The sequence below is a fragment of the Dipodomys spectabilis genome, unplaced genomic scaffold, assembly GCF_019054845.1.
Source record: "Dipodomys spectabilis isolate Male_0828 unplaced genomic scaffold, ASM1905484v1 ptg000221l, whole genome shotgun sequence".
NCBI lineage: Eukaryota > Metazoa > Chordata > Mammalia > Rodentia > Heteromyidae > Dipodomys > Dipodomys spectabilis.
Genome location: NW_024870898.1, coordinates 1307082 through 1328518, shown reverse-complemented (window position 1 = coordinate 1328518; position 21437 = coordinate 1307082). Strand labels below are relative to the sequence as shown.

Here is a 21437-nt window from a genome sequence, read left to right as displayed (position 1 = left end):
GCAAATAAGGGAAACCATGGGACCTATGTTTCTTTGGGCTTGGCTTACATCACTTAATATAATTTTTTCCAAGTCTTTCCATTTTCTAACAAATGGGGTGATGTCATTCTTTCTGATGGAAGCGTAGAATTCCATTATATATATATATATATATAAAACATTTTCTTGATCCATTGTGTGTGTGTGTGTGTGTGTGTGTGTGTGTGTGTGTGTGTGTGTGTATCACATTTTCTTGATCCATTCATCTACTGAGGGGCCTCTGGGATCTGGGTTGGTTACATATTTTAGCTGTGATGAATAATGCTGCAATAAACATAGTTGTGCTGGTAGCTTTAGTATAGCCTTATCTGTGATTATTTGGGTAAATGCCCAAAAGTGGGATTGCTGGGTCTATGGGGAAATCTTTTGAGGAACCTCCATAGTGCTTTCCAAAGTGGTTGAACAAGTTTACACATCCACCAAAATTACACTATTTGAATTCTCCCTTGAATCTACCATATTTCAATTAATGAATTTGTATACACTTGCACACTTAGACATTTTTAAGTTAAATCTAGCTTCTGCATATAAGGGCAAACATGCATTATTTGTCTCTGTGGTCCTGATGTACTTCACTTAACATATTTTTCCTGGAAAATTATGTTATATGAGTATTTTCTTTTTTAAAAAATTCATTTTATTTTTTGATTGTTATTGTAAAAGTGATGTGCAGAGGGGCTATAGTTACATGACAAGTAATGAGTACATTTCTTTTTGCACAGTATCACCCTCTCCTCTCACTCTCTCCCAATTTTCCCCTCCTGTCTCTCACCCCAACTAGTTGCATAATTCATTTTCAACGTAATGTCTAGTGAGTATCACTGCCGCATTTGTTGACCCTTTGTCCCTCCATTTCTGTGCTCCCCCTTTCCCTCTCTCCAACTGATAAACTTACAAACAAGAGAAACGTTACAGAAAACAAAAACCGCAACAAAGGAGAAAAGAAAAAAAATTCTTCTTTCTATTTCTTGGAATTCATTTAGATAAACAACATTTTATGTCACATACGCACATAACTATTGAGCCTTTGTGATCCTCTCTGAAGAATAATCTCCTTTGGTCTCACTGTGCGAATGGCTAGAGTTTTGTATAAAAATTTGATATTTTAAATTTTAATATATCTTATAGGAAGGAAAGCAATCAACTCAATATGGAAGTGAATCTGTAAGTATATTTTCATATACCAAATTTCCGTAAAATGAGGTCACTCTGTATCCAAGGTTTGTAAAGATCACCTATTCTACCAGTATTTTTCTCAAACATGTTGGGATACTTATTTTGAACTCTTGATAGTTCCTAATTCCACTTAGCTTTATGAAGACAACTTAGTGTATGAATGAGACCTTCGGGATGGATATGAGAGAAATGTCTTCTTATGAGGACTATTACATCCTCACTGAAGTAGTATGTTGCTGAGTTAGCCCTTTACTCAACAAAAATATACTCAGACCTATATTGTGTATGGTAGATATATTGTGGGGGGATTTAATCCCTACCTTCTCATTATTCTTAATTATACTGTTTGCTTTTTGTGGAATGACTTCTTCAGTGTAGATATTAGCGATGGAACAATAAATTTAAACTTTTCTCCTACTACTATTGAAAACAAAAGGGTTTTCTTTTCTGCCATACCCTTCTCTCACTGCTCAGTACAGAACAAAATTTTAGCTAGCTGACCAGAAGTAGTCTCATAGGACTTTAAGTCTAAACTAGTAACATGATGATAGAAGAAATCACTGTTTATTTTTCCCAGGAGTGGTGTCCTAACAAGAAGTTCTCTGCTAGGAGACTATCCCTATGGATCCTATTTCAAACCTTGATCATTAACCTTCCCACAAATTATTTTAGTTCTCAAATCCTTTCAGCAAGGTCCTTTTACTTGGTTAACTGAAACTGACACCAGGGTCAGGTAAAAAAAACAATGGGTTTCTGTCAATGGCAACCAAAGGACCCTGACTGAAAAATGCTGGACACTGTCAGTAACAGAAGTAAGCAAGACAGACAAGAATCTTGTTCTCATGAGGGTGGTGGATATATCTCAGGAGTATAGAGCTTGCCTAGCATGTCCAAATTCCATCCCGAGTACTTCAAAAAATAAAGAAATTCCTGAGCTGTACCACTGGTTAGTTATTGGAAGACAGTTTATACCTTAAAGGCACTGAGAAAGAATAAGCAAAGGGGATAACAATGTTTGTCACGAAATGTACTTGCTACCTTACATACGTAACTGTAACCTCATCACCTTGACAATAAAATTAAATTAAAAAAAGAATTGTCAATTGCAAGTATTCTGTCCCTACATGTTGTAAGAAAAATTATGTCAAGGACGCATTTACAGACCTATCTCTAAGCCTATCTAAATTGTCCTTAATTAAGGAGATTTTAAAGCCATTTTTGTCAACTGCCTATCAGATGACAAATTGTATTCCTATGTATTAACTAATGTACTATAATTATTAACTAGACATTGAGTCAGATTAGCTGAAATTTACTTTCATTTAAATATTATGGATGTGAGTATTTTAATTCTAAGTCTCCTTTAACTGTCTTCTTTAATTACAGATCATTTTGTTGTGTATTAGTGTTCTTGTATTTTCTTAAATTGCCCACTCATTAGTTGTTTTATGTACAAATTGCCTTTGTAAAAATATTTTGGCTTGTGATTTGGAGGTAAAAATATCATTTTGTGGGCTTTTGTGTAGCTCAGTTGCCTAGCATGACAAGACCCTGGGTTCCACCTCCAGCACTACAAAAACAAACAAGAATGCATTTAGCAAGTAGTCCTCCAACACAGATTCTTCTGCTTTCTCAAAAAAATCCCCAAGAAGACACCGGAAAGATAGAAATACATCATAATTCCAGTGAAAGGAAAGGGAAAAAAAATCGATCAATTGAAAAATTGATCAATTGGTAGGAATAGATGAAAACTTAATGTTCTCACCTTGTACCCCTGCTGAAACACAGATGCCAAGAAAGGATTCAGTGTCATGTGTCCCTGCCTCACTTTCATAGGTCCCAAGGCCTAGAGTCTTAAAAATAATTCAAGTAGCCCTTCCTTTTGGGAAAATACTACTTTCTGAGATGCTGGGAATTTTGTTCCTTCCTACTGGTTCCTTACCTCATAATTTTAGACCATTCACTCAGTCATGCACATCCTAATATGCATTCAATAAATAATATTTGTGGATGGGCTTTCAAATACCAGACAGCATAAGTATGAATTGAATCATTTTGCTTGTTTTATGTAATTGATACGGTTAGAAATAAATCGGTCCTCCATTGTTGTAGATCTTCGGATTCCCTTAAATGCTTGAACATTACAACCAGTGAAACACAGCAATTCACTGTAAGCCCATGTTACTGAGGCCTTAGCTGCCCTCATCCTTTCACTCTCCCTAGCTTTCCCATAGCCCTGAATATAGTGAAGGTAAGTCATCACAGAAGTCCCAAGTCACCTTTGGGTCTTCTGAGAAAGCTGATTGAAGTCTTGGGCAAGAACTTTCTCAAAGTCATCCCAGTGAGTTTGGTGCTATTCCAATTCTGCCAGCTTGATCACAGGCACAACAGACAATGGAAGCTGGGTGCCCATGGCTCATGCCTGTAATCCTAACTACTCAAGAGGCTGAGATCTGAGGATCGCAGTTCAAAGCCAGCCCCAGCTGGAACGTCCATGAGACTCTTATCTCCAGTGAACCACCAGAAAATGGAAGTGGCACTGTGGCTCAAGTGGTAGAGTGCTAGACTTGAGCTGAAGAGCTGAGGGACAGCGCCCAGGCTCAGATTTCAGGCCCCATGATCAAAAACAAAACAAAACAACAACAACAAAAAAAACAAACAAAAAAACAGACAATAGAGAGCCAGAACCTGTCCCCCGAAGCTCCAAAGGGGCTTTGTAAATTGGTTGACAAGTGTTTAATAAAGAACATTTGCTCATCCATTAGAAAGAATGAAATTGTACTATGCATAAGGAAATAGAAAAACTTGGAAAGAGTTATTTAAGTAAAGTGAGAAAAACTCAGAAAAACAAAGATTGTATGGTTTCTCACATTAGTGGTAGATAGAATGTGCCTATAAATCTATAAGTAAACACACTGGGTGGTATATAATTCCAAATAAATTAATTATAATAGACAGTATGCAGAACTTAAATAGTACAATTTTTTAGAAAGACTGTCAAAGCCCAACAAAATAAGCACTAACAAATGAGTACTTGCTTGTGGGGGGGGGCGGGGATGGGGCCACGGGGAGAGAGGTAGAAAATGAAAGGGAGGTAGGGGGGAATGCTGTGAATAATTGAGAAATGTAAGGGAAAGGGTGAGTTGAAGGAGAATGAGATTGTTGAAGGAAGTGACACAGATCAAGATGAATTGTATTCATATACTGCTTTGCAAAATAACACTACCCTTGTTCAACTACTTAAAGATAATAATAAAAATGGACATTTTCCAGTAAAAAAAAGAACTTTTTTTTTAATCTTTTCTGTTTTGGTACTGGGGATCAAACCCAGGACATTGCACTTGCTGGGAAAGTGCTTTGCCACTGAGCTACAGCCCAGCCCAGAAAAAAAAAAAAAAAAACATTTGCTTGTGATAGTGATAAATGGAGGCTTGTTTACCCAAAGCTGCCACCTCATCCTCACTAGCTCCACCAAAATGCTCCATACCCATTCTGACTGACTCTAGTACCATCTTCTGAGTACAAAGTACTTATCTTTCTTGCTTCACAATTAGTCATTATTGTAGTATGTGTGCCAGATCTCCCCAGATAAACAATTGCTGGAGGTAGGATGCTAAGTGCCATTTGTCTGTACCTATCTCTCCATGTCAAGGCTCAGTGAAGATTGGGATGCTGATTGTTGACTGAAACCAGCCCAAGGATTCTAGAGCATCTTTTCCATAATTACTAGAATCTTTCTGACCTTTCTTCCTAGATGTGTCAACCATGTGGTGGGTCCAGGAAGAACACACCAAATATTAAACTAAAGGTATTTTATCTTGCAATTTCAAACTGTCATCTACTTTTTTTTTAAAGTTCTTATTATTGATGTTATTAAGTAGTTGTACAAAGAGGTTACAATTCCATAAGTCAGGTTATAAATACCACACATCTTGGTCAGTGCCATCCCTTCTTTTGGGCTTCCCCATTTTCCCTTCCCATCCCTATCCTCAAGTTACAGAGTTCATTTTTTTACAGAATATATATTGACTATAATGATTACATTTGCTCACCTCTCCTTCTGTCATCTACTTTACAGAAAATCCATGCTTTCCTAATTAACAAGAGTCATGGCAAGAAGGTGAACTTTTCTATGAAATAACATTTCTGTTCTTGAGCTTGCCAGGTCATTAGACACATCATTCCAGTGACAGCAACATAATCAGAGTCCTATTGCTTGTTGGAAAAATACAACTGCGAAATTTTAACAGTCAAATGAACCCAAACCAAGTCAAACCATTTGTAATTGTCAAATTCTTAATTACATCCAAGTCTTGTCATTACATGTGTTTTTTTTTTTTTTTTTTTTTTTTTTTTGCAAGTCCTGGGGCTTGAACTCAGGGCCTGCGCACTGTCCCTGAGCCCAAGGCTAATGCTCTGCCACTTGAGTTTCTGTTTATGTGGTACTGAGGAATCGAACCCAAGATTTCATGCATGCTAGGCAAGCCCTCTACCACTAAGCCACATTCCCAGCAAATTACATCTATTTTTGAGTGAAGGTAATTTAATGTTTCTAGTTCAAAGACATGTAGCATGTAAAACATTTGTGTTAGTTCCTAGATAAACTCATTCACACCCATTCACATTCCCCTACACAAAACATGTATGAAACCATATGAGCAACAATAGGTTGAGAATTTCCTTGCCACAAAAATGTCATAAGAAAGATTCTGATATAATAGCTGCTCTGGGTATAAAGGGCCTGTCCTTTTTTTTCTTTTCTTTTAAAAATATGTATTGAAAAAGTGATGAGTCAGGGGTTATAATTGCAATGAGCAAATTTATGTATTTATTTATTTATTTATTTATTTACTGTCGATCATGGGGCTTAAACTCTGGGCCTGAAGGCTATCCTTCAGCTCTTCAGCTCAAGGCTAGTGCTCTACCACTGGAGCCACTGTGCCACTTCCGGTTTTCTGAGTGGTTTATTGGAGATAAGAGTCTCATAGACTTTCCTGGGCAAGGTGGCTTTGAACTGCACAATCCTCAGGTCTCAGCCTTCTGAGTAGCTAGGATTACAGGCATGAAGCCACTGGCGCCTGACATACATTTATTTTTAACACTGTTACTCCATCCCTCATTTTCTCTCGCTTATCCTTCCTTAATTCTTTCCCCATCAAGTTGTAGAGTTAATTTCTACTGGAGTGTCAAATGAGTATCTGTGTTGCATTAATTCATCCTTTGGCTTTCTGTTTCTATGATTCCCTTTCCCTCTCACAGGTTGAATAAACTTATATACAAGAAACAAGGTACAGAAAACTAAGAGAAACAACAACAAAAAAAACCCTAACTACATACAGGACATAATAAAAACCTCATTTCCATCTCTTGGAGTTCATGCTGATATGCTTCATTATATATGGTCCTATGTGCTTAGCAATTGGGTTATTGAGATCGCCAGTTAAAAATATCATATACTCTGGGCTCCAGTGGCTCACACTTGTAATCCTAGACACTCAGGGGGCTGAGATTTGAGGATCATAGTTCAAAGCCAGCCCAGGCAGGAAAGTCTGTGAGATTCTTCTCTCCAAAAAAAACACTCAGAAAACCAGAAGTGGTGCTGTGGTTCAAGTGGTAGAACACTCGCTTTGAGCTGGAGTGCAGGGACATCCCCCAGGCTCAGAGTTCAAGCCCTCATGACCAACAAAAAAATACTATCATAGACATATTCTAGTTATTACAAATTAAGGAAACCATGCAACCTACTTTTCTTTGGGTCTGGCATACTTTGCTTAATGTATTTTTCCCAGACCTTTCCATTTCTCTATGAATGGGACAGTGGCATTCTTTCTGATGGAAGCATAGAACTCCATTGCATATATATACACCATATCTTCTTAATCCTTTCATCTCCTGGGGGGAATCTGGGTTGGTCCTATATCTTAGCTCTGGTAAATAATGCTGCAGTGAACATACTTATATTGGTATCTTTAGTGTGGCCCTTTGCCCAATAGTGGGATTGCTGGGTCATAGAGGAGCTCTATATTTAGTCTTCTGAGGAACCTCCATACTGCTTTCCAGAGTGGTAGGGCAAGTTTGCACTCCCACCAACAGTGTAGTAGCATTCCCCTTTGAGGGCCTGTCAATTTTTAAAATATTATGTGGTGGGTCATTGGAACCTAAGAGCTTTACATAACACACTAGCCCATTCTCCAGTCTATTTAGTAACCAGTGCTAATTTTGTCTTGGAATATCTAATGGGATACCATTAATGGAGCAGACATGATAGATCGGCCAGGAGAGGGTTAGTGGTAAGTAGGACTATGGTTTCACTGTGCTCAAAGATTTTCAGACTTCATCTCATTTAAGTTTTATTTCACTTACTGTTGCTTCTGGAGGTGATGTAGTTAGCAACTTACAGCCAGATTGTAGCCAGGTCTGCTATCTCTGTAGTTTCCATTGCATCACACATGCTCACCAGAGTAACAGGAAACTCGATTTATGGTTTACAAAGTCAAGCATTTACCTTTCTCATTGGGAGAATGTGTTTAAAACTTTATCTATTCACTTATTTATTGCTCAAAGAGGTAATATATTCGTTCAGCCCAAGACTTAAAAGACACAAAGACAGAGGGAGTGAAAAGTAAATCTTTTTCCCCTTGTAAGATATCCACAAGACATTCAGGTCCCCGTTTGGAAGGCAATCAGCTGCTACCACCAGTGCCTATATATCCTTCCAGGATGTTTATTTATTTAAACCTTTATACCTAAGACTGAAGTATGAGTAGCCTGCTTGGCTTGGAAACTTCAGTCAGCGGTAGTGTTTAGGATGAGAATGGGAAGCCTTTTTATCATGCTTAGTCACAGAATGCAAAACTAGCAAAGTCTACAGTTTTACTTACTCTGGTTGGCTTTGAGTAATATTTCTCTGTTTCCTTCCTGTCCTGCTCACCTTGTCCTATCCTTTCCTTTCAAGAGATAATCATTACTGTGAGATAGTTTCTGCTCTGCTACACTCCTCGAGACTTGCTCACTATATACCCTGTGGGGTTGTCATGGCTGAGAAATCAGTCCCCACCTTGAATTCCTTATTTGTGAATTAATGAGCCACCTTTTCCCCAAAACATGTTTATATTTTAATAAGTATCTTTAATCAAAAGAACACTTTGAATAATTGGGATTTTAGGATCCTTTCCATAACAGACAAACCCAGTAGAATTTTTCCTCAAAAATCATGATGTCATGATTCTTCTTACCTATTTCCTTTGTTGATGTGGAGGCAGTTGGGCATTCTGATATTCTGATCACCAAAAATAGTTTGGTGCCCAAGACAGGGCAGGATTTTTTCTTTCTTTTAGGACATGTACACTTACATTTTGAATAAAATTTTCTCCCTTAATATATCCTTGATAGGTTCCAACTTATCTTAAGAAAGAAGCAACTATAACCTTGTATAGAATTATTCTGACTTTAATATTCACTAAACAGTATCCCATACTGTCCCTTCCAAAACAATATTTTGAAGTAGACTACTTCACAAATTTAACATTTTCCCCAGTCCAGGGTTGGGGGAAGATGAGCATCTGTGCTGAGGTTTATTGAAAATGATCCTTGTTTGTGAACAGAATTCATTTTGATTTCAGCAGGTAATATTCTTCTTAAACAATTAGGCATAACTTCACAACTCAAGGGAGAGAAACAATAGGGATCTTCATCAAAATCATCTGCATTAAAGAAAAAAAGAATTTCAACTGGGACGTTAAGGACTTTGCACATAATGGAAGCACAAGAAAATTTCATGGAACGATGGAATAATTACAAGGCGGGGGTGAAGGTTGCGCTGCTTTGTTTAGTGCAAATTAATTCATCCTCACAGCATTGCTTATATAACACCCATGTGTGTTCTTCTAGCACTGTTAATAACTGCTGTCAATAACAGTAGATTAGTAACCTTAACCTTAACCTAGGGGAGGCTATTCACAGCCAAGCCTTAGAGGCCATCAGGCAGAGGAGCAAATCCTCCTCCTTTAGGGATGTGGTACACTTGCACTAGAAGTTTAAGCTATAGAGTACCTGCTGGTATAGAAGGCATGATTTCTCACTCTGGTTAATGGGATTAAACTTCTGACTACCTAAGTTTGATGGTAGCATTCAGAGTTCAGTTTTACAATCTATGGTGTCTGTCTAACTGCCCACTGGCTCACTTAGTCACAATTTATGAGCAATGTGAGACATAGACACCCCAGGTCTATGACTTGGCACAGCCAAGTCACATCTTTGATTTGTATTTGCTACCATTTCTTTGCAGGCAAATAAGTATACATTTGCACTATTTATTTTTTAATGAGCCAATATACTCCAGAGACAGCAGAGGAAGTAAACTTTTTCCAAAACTGATATTTGTTCATCAAGTTCAAATATTGACTACTAATATGCTTTCACAAGCTAAGTCTTTTTTATGTTATGGCTCCCTATCCCCTTGAAATGAGCACCAGAACACACTCATGGGTTGGTGGACCAGAATTGAATGGAAGCTTGTGACCAGGGAAAGATTTGTTCACATACATCACTAACTTTTCCATAGAAAGATGGAGATTGCTGGGCAATAGTGGCTGATGCCTGTAATCCTAGCTACTCGGGAGAGCAAGATCTGAGAATGGCAGTTTGAAGCCAACCCAGGCAGGAAAGTCCATGAAATTCTTATCTTCAATTAAGCACCAAAAAAGCCAGAAGAGGAGCCATCTCTCAAATGGTAGATCACTAGCCTTGAGAAAAAAAAAGCTTAGGGACAGCACCCAGGCCCAGTTCAATTCAAACCTCAGGACCAACATGAGAGAGAGAGAGAAAGAGAGAGGGGGAAGGAGAGGGAGGAGGAGGGAGAGAGGGAGAGAGAGAGAGGGAGGGAGAGAACCAACACTCCTTGCAATATTCGACCAGTCTAAATAGAAAATAGTATTGCCTCACACAGGTCTGAAGCTGGTAGCCACTTTGGAGAATATCCATTCTAGCCCCTTATTCTAAAGGTAGAAGTAATGCAGTGCCAAGTACAAAGGTAAGGTACCCAAGGCCACAGCTAATGCTAGAGCTAGGACATGATCTAAAACATTCCAACTCTGAGATTGGTATTCTGTCTTTACCTAGAAATATGCTTTCTTTCGGAAGAAAGTAAACATCTCAGAGTTACGTGTAACTCAGTGGTTTTAGTAGGTTTCATAATCTTGAGATCCAGAGGACCTGGCTCTAGATTGCAGCTAATAGATTGACTATTCACAAGTTATTATATTTTTTACCTTAATTAAAGTTCTGCATCTGTACAATGAGAGAATTAGACTTGGCAATGACTATAGTTCTTTCTGCTTTCAATAGTGTGTGATAATTGTTTTTGATTACTCATGAATTTTTAACTTCCTGTCTCCTACCTCTTCCCTTAATCTAACAACCGATTAGATTTGTACATACTATGTTGTCTAGGTGTTTTTATAAACACTTTCTTTTTTTTTTTTTTTTTTTTTTGGGTCCGGTCGTGGGTCTTGAACTCTGGGCCTGGGCACTGTCCCTCATCTCTTCAGCTCAAGGCTAGCGCTCTACCACTTGAGCCACAGCACCACTTCCAGCTTTTTCCTTTTTGCTTATGTGGTGCTGAGGAATCGAACCCAGGGCCTCATGCATGCAAGGCAAGCACTCTACCACTGAGCCACCTTCCCAGCCCTATAAACACTTTCTTAACCAAGAATGACATATGTGGTGGGTGGGTTGGATGTATGTATCCACAGGAAAAAGAAAGTACATGTATAATGCACTTACATGGTTGTATATGTGTGAGTACAAATATGTACTTGGTCTTGATGAAGGAATACTATCAAAGACCCAGTGCATATGTCGCAATAATATAGCATCAATATAAATATAGGCAACACAGTCTCACCCCTCACCATTTGAGAAGCTTATTTCAGAAGGAGTTCCTTGTGTGGAGCCTGTCGATTTGAAAGTGCAACTACTTGCAGTTGACTTGAGAGATGGTGTCAGCAATTTGTGCTCTAAGGTTTTCTTCAGTCTTTCCTGTTTACACCCAACATGTATACCACGTCTGCTGCTCCCACCTGAAATAACATCAAAAGGGGAAAATATAAAACTCATCCAATTTTACACTGAAAATGAGGTGAACTTTATGATTTGTAATTTATACCTCCCTCAATACTCCTATTGAAAATACCATGCACAATGCACAGTGTTTGTTCATTCTGGACGTCAGCTTTTCTATAAACGCGTGAGAAGCAAAATGTATACTATAATGTATGGTGTAGGAAAAACGATGCACTGACAGAGGGTGCCTGATTTTTATGGAATAGAAGGACCCGCAGTTTACTGGTATGCCATTATTAAAGAGGAAGACCTTAATGCTACTTAGAGAATCTTGGACTTCATATGCGGCCTTCCCTAAAAGAAACAGGCTGGAAGATGCTTTTCGTACATAGTACATCAGTTTCCCTGCACCAGAAGCAAGCAAAGAATTGGTCCTCAAAGGAACCATCAGTGCTAAGAGGCAACTAGAGTCCATTACAGACTGTGCAGAGAGGGCCATCAGAAGTACCGCCCACAGAGTCCGCAGGCCAGAGACCTTGGGAATACCAATAAACGCTTCCCAGTGTCACCATCACTCCTTGTTTCTCACACCCAGTCCACCCACTGTTGGCTATTGGCCAGATGTTAGTGCAACACAGTAGGTACCCAATCAATAGTCTGGTGCTTCAATTAAGACTGAGCTGACATAGACAAGAAACAATGTAAGGAATCGGGGCCAAAACCAAAGCTCCACTAGGGTAAAATACAGCCCTAGTCAACGTTCTTCACTTGACTTTATTTATCTTAGCACAAAAGCAGAAACCATTTTCCTACCATGCAAACAGCCTGGAGTCTGATGTTCTTTCTGTTGAAACCGTTTAGGGGGTAAGTCAATCTGATCAGTTTCATAACACATGTAAAATTCAAAATCTTACCCAGTGTAGCAGCTTACCAGATGTGTTTTCCAGTCGGAGCCACCTGCAATGGAGGTGTATGTGCCATTGCTCCCGCACAGTCTCTTTCATCACACAGTAAAACACAAAAATGAAGAATCCTGATCCAGGAAAAGGAAGAGTGAGTTGTTTTCAGCTTCTCTCACCAGTTGTCACCAATGTCCACATTTAAGTCTTTCCTTATCACCATAAATACTACTTTCAACCCCTCCCGCCACCCTGGATCATTAGTGGATTTCTCTTCTCATCTTTATAGCCTTTCCAAAGTCATCTATACCCTTACATGGTGTCTCTTCACATTCTACCAACAGAACATGGTAAAAGTAATGACACATACTTCTAAGATTAGGCTATAAAAGCCTTAAATATCTCTCTGTCTATGTCTCTGTATCTCTCCTCTTTATTTCTGTGCATCTCTCACTCTCCTTTTCCTTCTCCCTCTCCCCACTCTCTTTCCACAGTCTCTTCTTCCAAAAGGAGCCAAGTATTTTATCCTGGAGTCATTCAGCCATCCCAGTGGAGAGGCCCACATAATAAGGAACTGAGGCTTATAGTTCACCATCATGTGATTAGGCCTTCCTGAAAGCATATCCCCCAGTCAACTCTCCAGATGACCACAAGCCCAGCTGATGGCTTGACTCCAAATTAATGAAAGTCTCTATGCCAGAAGTATCCAGCTAAGCTGTTCTAAGATTCCTGACCCTCAGACACTATGAGATAATAAGTGCATGCATGTTGTGTTAAGCTACTGAAATTTTATAGTAAATTCTTACATAGCCATAAATAATCTATATACATCTTTGGTGCAATTATACAACCAGGAAATTATGTATTTGGTGCCCTCAATTCTCATTGCCAGCTCTAATTTTGTTCTGCAAGTGAGAGGGAGGTGCTAAACATTTGTATCAGCAATATGGACACTTTTCATCCCTATTCTCCAAAATATCTCCTTAGAAGATAAAAGAAGGACTTAAGATGATGCTGACTATAAATTTCCTGGAGGGCCAATTCCTAAAGTTACAAGGGAAAGTTGGCAGAAATAACTTCTGCCAATACTCTGATTTTTATTTGTGGTCCATGTCGAAGAACTCTATTCACAAAGCCTTTATAGATGTCTCAAATGGAAGCTCCTCTCCTCCCTTTGAACTCCCATAAAACTTCTTTTTCTCATAATATTTATCATATTTAGCCCTATAGTCTCCATGTATTACCAATCTCACCACTTAGCTGCCAAGTCTTCGATAGGTCGAGGCATGTTTCCTTTTCATATTTTTAAATTTTTTGGTGCTGCCATGTGCTAGGCAAGCCATGCCTCATACTCGACCTATGCCCCAGCCTTCCTTTCAATCTTATATCACCTTTCCCTTTCCCTCCATTACCATGTATGGTAGCTCAATAGATGATTGCTGCCTTCAGTCCAAGGCACTGACTGATGTCACCTTTGCAATACCTGCTTGGGCTTCAAAGTATGTGTTTTAGCCTAAATATATTTTGAAAGCCTTTGTTTCCTATACAGAATTCAACTTGTCTCTATATTAGAAAGTTTTCTTCTAAATAAATTATTCATCTCAGAATGGCCTTAATATTGCAAACTTATTGTAAAGTCTGCCCTGGCCATGCAGGTCCTGTGCAGACACCTCCCTACTTCTTGGCTAAGTTTCCACCCTTTATCTATGCTACCTAGGTAACTGGCACACCTGGAAGCAGTCACCTACTCCTCCTACTAGGTCACATCCTGGGCCACCTCTGGTTACACCTCCCATCTGACCATAGGTGGGTCCCAGACCCTGAGGTCACATCCAGATCCAGTGTGATCACACCTTTCCCCCACCTGGCCACACCTCTTCCTATTCCTGGCCTAGATAAGTCCTGGCCCAGGGGTGGGTCTCCCCTTTTGGCCATGCCTTTCCACCATGCAAGGTAGGAGCAACAGTTCAGTAAATAAACTTCTTTTCCTGCCTGGATAGCTTGTGGTGTTCTCTTCATCGGCTACCTAATGAAACCTACCTACTTAATATACCTTACACTAAACACAAAGCAAGAAGAAATTCTTTCAGAGCTTATTTGATTATTGCATTAGTGGAAGTAAAAAAACTTGATTAAGGCCAGCCAGAGTCTCCTGTCATCTGATCTGGTTTGATCATCTCTCTTACATGTTCATGTTGGAGGGCTTTGTTTTAAATGGATGATGGAGGAGGAGATTGGAGGTATGGTTCAATTGGAAGAGTACCTGCCTAGTAAATGCAAGGACCTGAGCTCAAATCCTACTAACGCCTGTGATGATTTCGCCAAAAGAAAGAATATGAAATGTGAAATTGTTAGGTCCAGGTCAAAATTAAGCAGACAGGGTAGTGATTAGACCAAGGAAGAAGGAAATTTAACTGAGACAAACAAGTCCTAGGTAACCAGAGAAACACAGGTACAGACCCTGGTAATAGAACAAGACTACAGTCTGACAGTTACTGACACCTGACCATTTGTATTGATTAACAATAGGGCCAAATGTTGCATTTCAAACACAAGGCTTGAGTAGAGAGTTAAGCACCAGGATGGCTGTGCTAAGCATCTGCATTCCAAAGGATGGCCTGTCTCACCTCTAAGCTTTTCAGGAGGTAATGTTTTCCGAAGGCTAAAGCTGAACCCTCCTAGCTTACACTGCACGGAGCTAGGATCTGCACTTCAAAGGAAGGCTTGTCCCACCTCCAGGCCTTGGAGCTGGGTGTACAGCCCCCATCTCCTGCCCGGATGTCTGCAGGAAATTGTTTGGGCCCAGCCACCTTACTTTGCTTGGATGCCATTTGTAATCACTCACTGCTAGTTATATTTTGTAACTTGCTTCACTGTCATTGACCACCTGAGAGTGCCCTCCCCCCACTATGCATCTTGCCTTTAAGTACCCTGAGCTATTTGATTTCATTGCTAGTCTTCACTGACTTGGTATAATGGAGGTCAAATGCCATGGCCAATAAACAATTCCTAGCCATTTTGACTGAGTGTTGATGACTCCTTTTGCTGATCATGGGTTCGAGTCCCACCAGCCCCGGGACACTGGGTTAGTTCAACACCAAAAAAATTAATTCAATCCTAAGAGGATAATGACAAAGAGAAGTAGTAAAAAAAAAACCAGAGCAAAGAAAAACAATGATGAACTTAAAGAAAAATTGAGCTGTTGTATGTATTTGGATAAGAAAACTTGGAGTGAGAAAGATAGCATAAGGAGAAGAGTAGCATCAGGAACAGACCTGAAAGGACTTTCAATTAAAAAAAATTCCACTGTTCTATGTGGTTGCCAGGTTGTAATCAGAAGCAATGGGAAGAAGCAACTGCATAATCATTTAAAAACAGATCATAGCAGGTGTTTCCTAAGCAATGATGCTATGATAAGCAATGTGCTATTAGTATCAGGCTTATAGATGAGAAAGTTCAAACTCCAAGAAGTCTAGCTATTGACACAGGTCACAAATTTCACATTGATTTGGCAGCCGCATGAAGGAACAAGATCTTAACCACTGTACCATACTTCCCCAAATAAAGAAGGCTGCTATATGAATCAGAGCTGATTAGACGTTAAATGTCCTGTTTTATGGAACAGTGAGCTTTGTGTCCCTGGAAAGTTTCAGGCACAGGCCAGTGACTTCCTGTCAACTTGATGGGGAATTGAAATAGGAAGGTCTTGGTTCCCTGGGCCCAGCCTTGAGACTCTCTGATTCCTCTGATACCAGAATGGCATGTCTCATTAACGCTTCGTCTCCATTTGTAAGAAAACATCTATGGCAACAAATTCAGCAGCGTGCACTATTTTGCTGAGCAGTAGACACCCAGAAAGCAGTGTCACAAGCTGATAAGAGTCAACCCCAGAATAAGTAAAACTCCTCCAGCTTCAGTGCAAACAAGGGACAACAGTGATATCAAGCACCTTTGACTGCTCTGATTTCTTCCATGTGTTGACTTCCTTCTCAGACTTCAAAGTTTATTCTGCAAAATGCAATGAGCCAACTGCCAGCTCTTGCTCTCCACCTGACAGCCTTCCTTTTCCTTTCCAATACCAGACTGATCTGATTACTCACCGGAACATAGGATGAAGGACGAGGCCAAGGCTTTAACTGAAATATGGTAGATTCAGGGGAGAATTTAAATCATGTAATTCCTTAGAAAGAAAATCATAGTTTAATGAAGTAAACACCAGTAAACAGGTACTTGAAAGAGGTTGAATGGGGTCAAGGAGAGATGGGTAGATGAATGAAGAGAAGAATGAGGGCAGTGCAGTCAAAAATCCAATGTATATCCTACAAAATTAGAAGAGTGAGAGAAGGGGTGGATGGAGGAGGGATGGGTGAGAATGTTGAAAGGGTTGACCAAGAAACATTGTATTCTTAAACCGTTTCATTAAATGGGAAGTCCTTTGTAAAACTAAAACAAAGCAAAAACAACAAAAAAAGGGTCTTGGCCTCTGATCATTGTGAATGTGGCTTATTTTTTTCTCACTTGATACAGGACACTTACTTTCAGCTAGTATCCTGTTTGCCATTGGTCATTTAAATAAGTACTCCAATATATTCTTGTTTTGAAGTTACTCAGTGTGTGTGTGTGTGTGTGTGTGTGTGTGTGTGTGTGTGTGTGTGTGTGTGTGTACATACATGTGCGTGTGCTCATGCACAAATTGAAGACTCTGAAAATACCTTCACTACAAGATGGTGCATTCTATTTTGTAGGCAGGACTGGGAACTTGGTGCTTGATTGACAGAAAGCATATCTGACAAAGACAATTTGGCTTGGTTGATGCTGGCTCTATGGGACTTTGGTTTCTATCTTTAAGAAAATATTCAATTAAATTCTTCTTGTGCCTGTGTAGGCTCCCTGCTTATATAGTACTTCCCTCCTCCACAGAAAGAATGGAGGACTGCTGAAAGCAACTCCCTTTTCAAGCTCAGAATTGCTATTGCTTTCTTGCTCTTTTGTTAGCCTTCCTCAAACTCTTCTATTGACACAGTAAGCATATTTCTTTTTCAGATTAATGAGCCAAAGAGAAACCCTGGGTTAGTGTCCAGAAAGCCATCTGCACAGGTGCCAGGTTTCTAATCCACTTGTGTGGACACTCTACATCAAAGTTGTTTCGTTCTTGAGGTTCCAACGTCATGCTAGAATAGCAAGTTGGAGCACTTCGGTATGAGCCTGAAAATGTAGAGCCATCATAATGGTTTCTATCAATAGTCTAGATTATAACCAAGGGCTGGTAACTTCATAAGGCACCAAATGAGTGTGTGTGTGTGTGTAGTTCATCCCTACTGCCAGAGGAAATTAAAATAGCATGGGGAGGGTCTGGGAAGCTGGCTCAGTAGTAGAGTGCTTGCCTCGCATGCATGAGGCCCTGGGTTTGATTCTTCAGCACCACATAAGTAGAAAAAGCTGGAAGTGGCACTTGTGGTTCAAGTGGTAGAATGCTAGCCTTGAGCTGAAGAACTGAGGGACAGCACCCAGGCCCACAGCTCAGCCCCCACCACCAACCAAAAAAAATGGTATGGGGAGGAAAAATAGCCTATTTTTTAATTACATATTCCATTTGGAACACAGGTATACAATAGACTCTCATTATCCAAAGGAGATGCATTCCAAGAGCCCCAGTGGATGTTTGAAACTGTGGATAGTGCCAAACTCTTTACATACTATTCTATTTATAAAAACACACATAATAAAGTTTGGTTTCTAAATTAGACACAATAAGGAATGAACAACACTAATTAAAAACAAAATAGAAATAGCATGAAAAGCATATATACTGGAATAAAGTTATTTAAAAGTGTGAATTGTTAATTTCTGGATGTTTTCTTTATTTGATGTTTTCAGATCATGGTAGATCACCGGTGGTAATTGAAACTCTACACACCAAAACTTCAGATGAAGATGACTATTATACTGTCAGGATCTAGTGAAATATGAAATTTCAGTAGATTTTTACTGTCTTAAAATAAGATAGATTTTGGAGACAGTCATAAGACATGATCAAACACTATATCTTATTCTAGACTACTTGCCTGCCTCATTTTACTCTACAATAAGTGTACATTAAGTAACATTTCCCAAAGCTCCTTGGGAGTTAACAACCACAAAAAGAAAGGGTTCTGAAGGTATTTTTTTAACGTTAAGATTTCCCCAATCATATCTGAGACCTTTTACTGTGCTGAGGAGTATTACTGAGACTGAAAGAATATTATTTGCCACGTTTACCAAGCTTCTTTAACCACAGAAATCTTTTCTTGCTAAAGCATCTTATGAGACCACCAGTGTGCTGCACTTTGGAAGTGAGAGTTTACTGAATGAAAAACAGTGGAGAGCAATAAAGGATTGTTTAACTCAATGGAATGTTAAGTTCATTCTCTGGCTGCCCAGTTGGACAATGGATTTGAGGGGAAAAGCATGGAAAACAATTCCAGGTTTCCATAAAAATACTCTGCATGTACCCCAGAGTATAGATATCTAGCTTTTACTTCTTGTGTCATCTTTTATTTATCATTAATTATCTCATTGATCATTTGTTTCTTCAGTAGAATGTAGGAGATTTAAGAACTCTAGACCTGTTAGTTCAGGAAAATTCAATTCAATATCTCATGGTAACATTTTAAGGAAGGTTAATAGCAAAAAAACAAGACTAGAACTTTGGTCTATTGCCTTGGGACATAGCTCTTTGCTCTCAGCCTTCATTCCCCTATAGCTCTACAATTTCTTAGACTGGTTCTTTTGTAAAATATTAAGATATATGATGGAGACAGAATCTATGGGCTTTAAAATTCAATATTTCTATTGTCCAGTAATCACTATGTTCAAGCAGATTGTGCATTTCAAAATATCAGCACAAGTGTGAATCTGCACATAGATAAATACAATGTGTTGAAGTGTACGGAGTATTATCAGTCAGTGCTTAGAAACTTGGGTTAGCTTATCTGGGCTGCTTCCTATATTCCTAAGAGAGTAGGTTATGTACTCAAGAATTCAAATGTTTTTTTTCTTTATTGCCTATTGTTTCTAACATATTTATAAGATGATTTCTTTGTTGCTTTGTATGTCCCTCTCCCAAGGTATAACCCCTGCTTTCACTGTATTTGATGTTGGTATAATTTGTGGAGGGGAAAGGAAAAAACAAATTGTTTAAATAGAGATACAGGTGGACCCACTGCAACAATGAGATGTACAAGACGTTATGTCAAAAAACAAACTTTACAACTTTGGCCAGGGGGCGGGGGGAAGGTGGGGGAATGAGGGGGATGGGGGGTGGGAGATGGGAAGGGATGGGAAGGGGAAACAAAGGAGGAGGCAACAATGGTTGATAAGAAATGTACTCATTACCTTGCCCATGTAATTGTAACCCCTTTGTGCGGTACTTTCACAATTTTATATATATATATATATATATATATATATATATGTATATATATATATATATATATATGCGCTAGCATCTAGCTAATGTTTTCCAGTGGATATGTAAAATCATTAGGAGCACAGGCATATAGGCATTTTGGAATATTTTTTTCTTCTTGGAATCTTCATTAGGTAATGTAAAGCCCTGCGGGATGTCTAGGTAGTCACGGGAAGGTCAAAGGGGTAGAAGTTACCTTGCAAAGTGTTACAAATGGCAAAAAGATACATGAAGAAGATCCTCACGGGTCCCCAGGCAAAAAAGGCAAACCCCCAAGTAAGGCCAAGTAAGAATGTCAGGCTTATTGTGCCTTTGAGGTCATGTAAGATCATCTTTCTCCGAGTCTTCTGGCCTTGGAATTTCACGGAATTCAGTTGAGCAAGAACCGTACAAAACATGGAGAGATTCATGAGAAATATGAGGCCAAAGTAAGCCACCACTGAGATGTAAAATATAGAATCATCTTTAATCCAACAGCTGTAAGAAACAATGAAAAGAAGACTTTTGTGAGGTAGGGGAACATAAACCTCTCTCTACAGGATCTCTGAAGATCACCTCTCCAGTTTCATTAAGTCTAAAAACACCTGGACTAGTGACATCAGCCTATGTGACACACTTCATTTACACCCAGAGCAGAGACTAGAACCCCACTCTCATGAGCCCCACTTCAATGTTAGAAGTTTGAGAGGCAATTTCTGTCCTACATAAGGACAAGCCTCTTAGCTTTAATTCCCTAGGAGACTATACTGTTCCTTAACAGCAGAAAAACAAATTATGCATTTTCCCTCAAAGTGGCTCTTTTCCTGCCACCTCACACCTGAACTATTATTTGCAGGATGAATTCTTCTTTGCATGCTAAATATCATAGTAAAAGTATATGAGCCATGGCTAGTTTTTCTGAATATAATACCAAACAATGATGAGATGGTCAGAGTTAATGAAAATACAACAAAAAGAACACAGTTCTAGTTGTGCTGCTTTAAAATATGATGCATTTGAAATCCAAAAGTCAACTCTAGCCACTGCATGCACTAATGCTACTACAGTTGCTCTAAGAGGAGAAATATGCAGTGGTTCTAAAAAACATACTCCATTTTGCAGATACCAGAAGCAGTGCCCTGGATTTTTACATTCAGACCAGCTAATACATGTCAACTTGGCTGCGAACACTTTCCTAGATAGAAGAATTCTTTCTGGACATGTTATTCACATTGGTATACACAACTTTGTATATGCGCAAGTTCATGTGCAGGCGAGTTGGTAGGTTGTGAAAGAGAATGTTGAATTTCCCTAATAGAATCTAATACTTGGGTTTCTCTGAATCTTAAGACACCATCAGCCTTCAAGAAAGTCATAGAAAACTGAAAATGAAGCAGTTAGTCTAAGCTTTGACAAAGAATCATCTTTAAGAGACATTGTTCAGTGAAAAGAACAATATACAAAATGGTATAAATCTATCATTTGGCTAACAGTGTGTAAGAGGTCACTCGGGACTACAAAGTAAAACATTTAACAAAGTCTAAGATGAGTAGAGGGGGGAAATTGGGGGGAAGTTACTCAATTTAGTACAAAACAACAACAGGCAGAAGGGAATAAGTTCTGGTGCTCCTCTATTGCACAGTTGGTTGACTATAATCAACAACATTACACTGTATACTTCAATGTAATTAGAAGAAAGGATTTTGAATATTTGAACCACAAATGATAAATGTTGGAGGTGATGGCAATAGGGGGAGGGATGAGTTGATTTTGTTCTGCTTTTGTTTTTGCATTTGATCTTTGAAGAAGAATCAGCATTAGCTAGATGCTAGGGA

At 39.1% G+C, this 21437-nt stretch overlaps 1 protein-coding gene across 1 annotated transcript in view; it reads right to left on the bottom strand.

The window, feature by feature from the left end:
- Positions 1-8736: 8736 nt before the first annotated feature.
- The window catches only part of Adgrg4 (adhesion G protein-coupled receptor G4), a 103884-nt gene continuing 91183 nt past the window's right edge, over positions 8737-21437 (bottom strand). The window contains exons 20-23 of the mRNA XM_042697541.1: positions 19820-20100; positions 12209-12310; positions 11127-11294; positions 8737-8918 (exon numbers count right to left, since the gene is read on the bottom strand). Of these exons, the coding sequence (XP_042553475.1) occupies positions 8737-8918; positions 11127-11294; positions 12209-12310; positions 19820-20100 (733 nt within the window). The remainder of the gene's footprint in view (positions 8919-11126; positions 11295-12208; positions 12311-19819; positions 20101-21437) is intronic.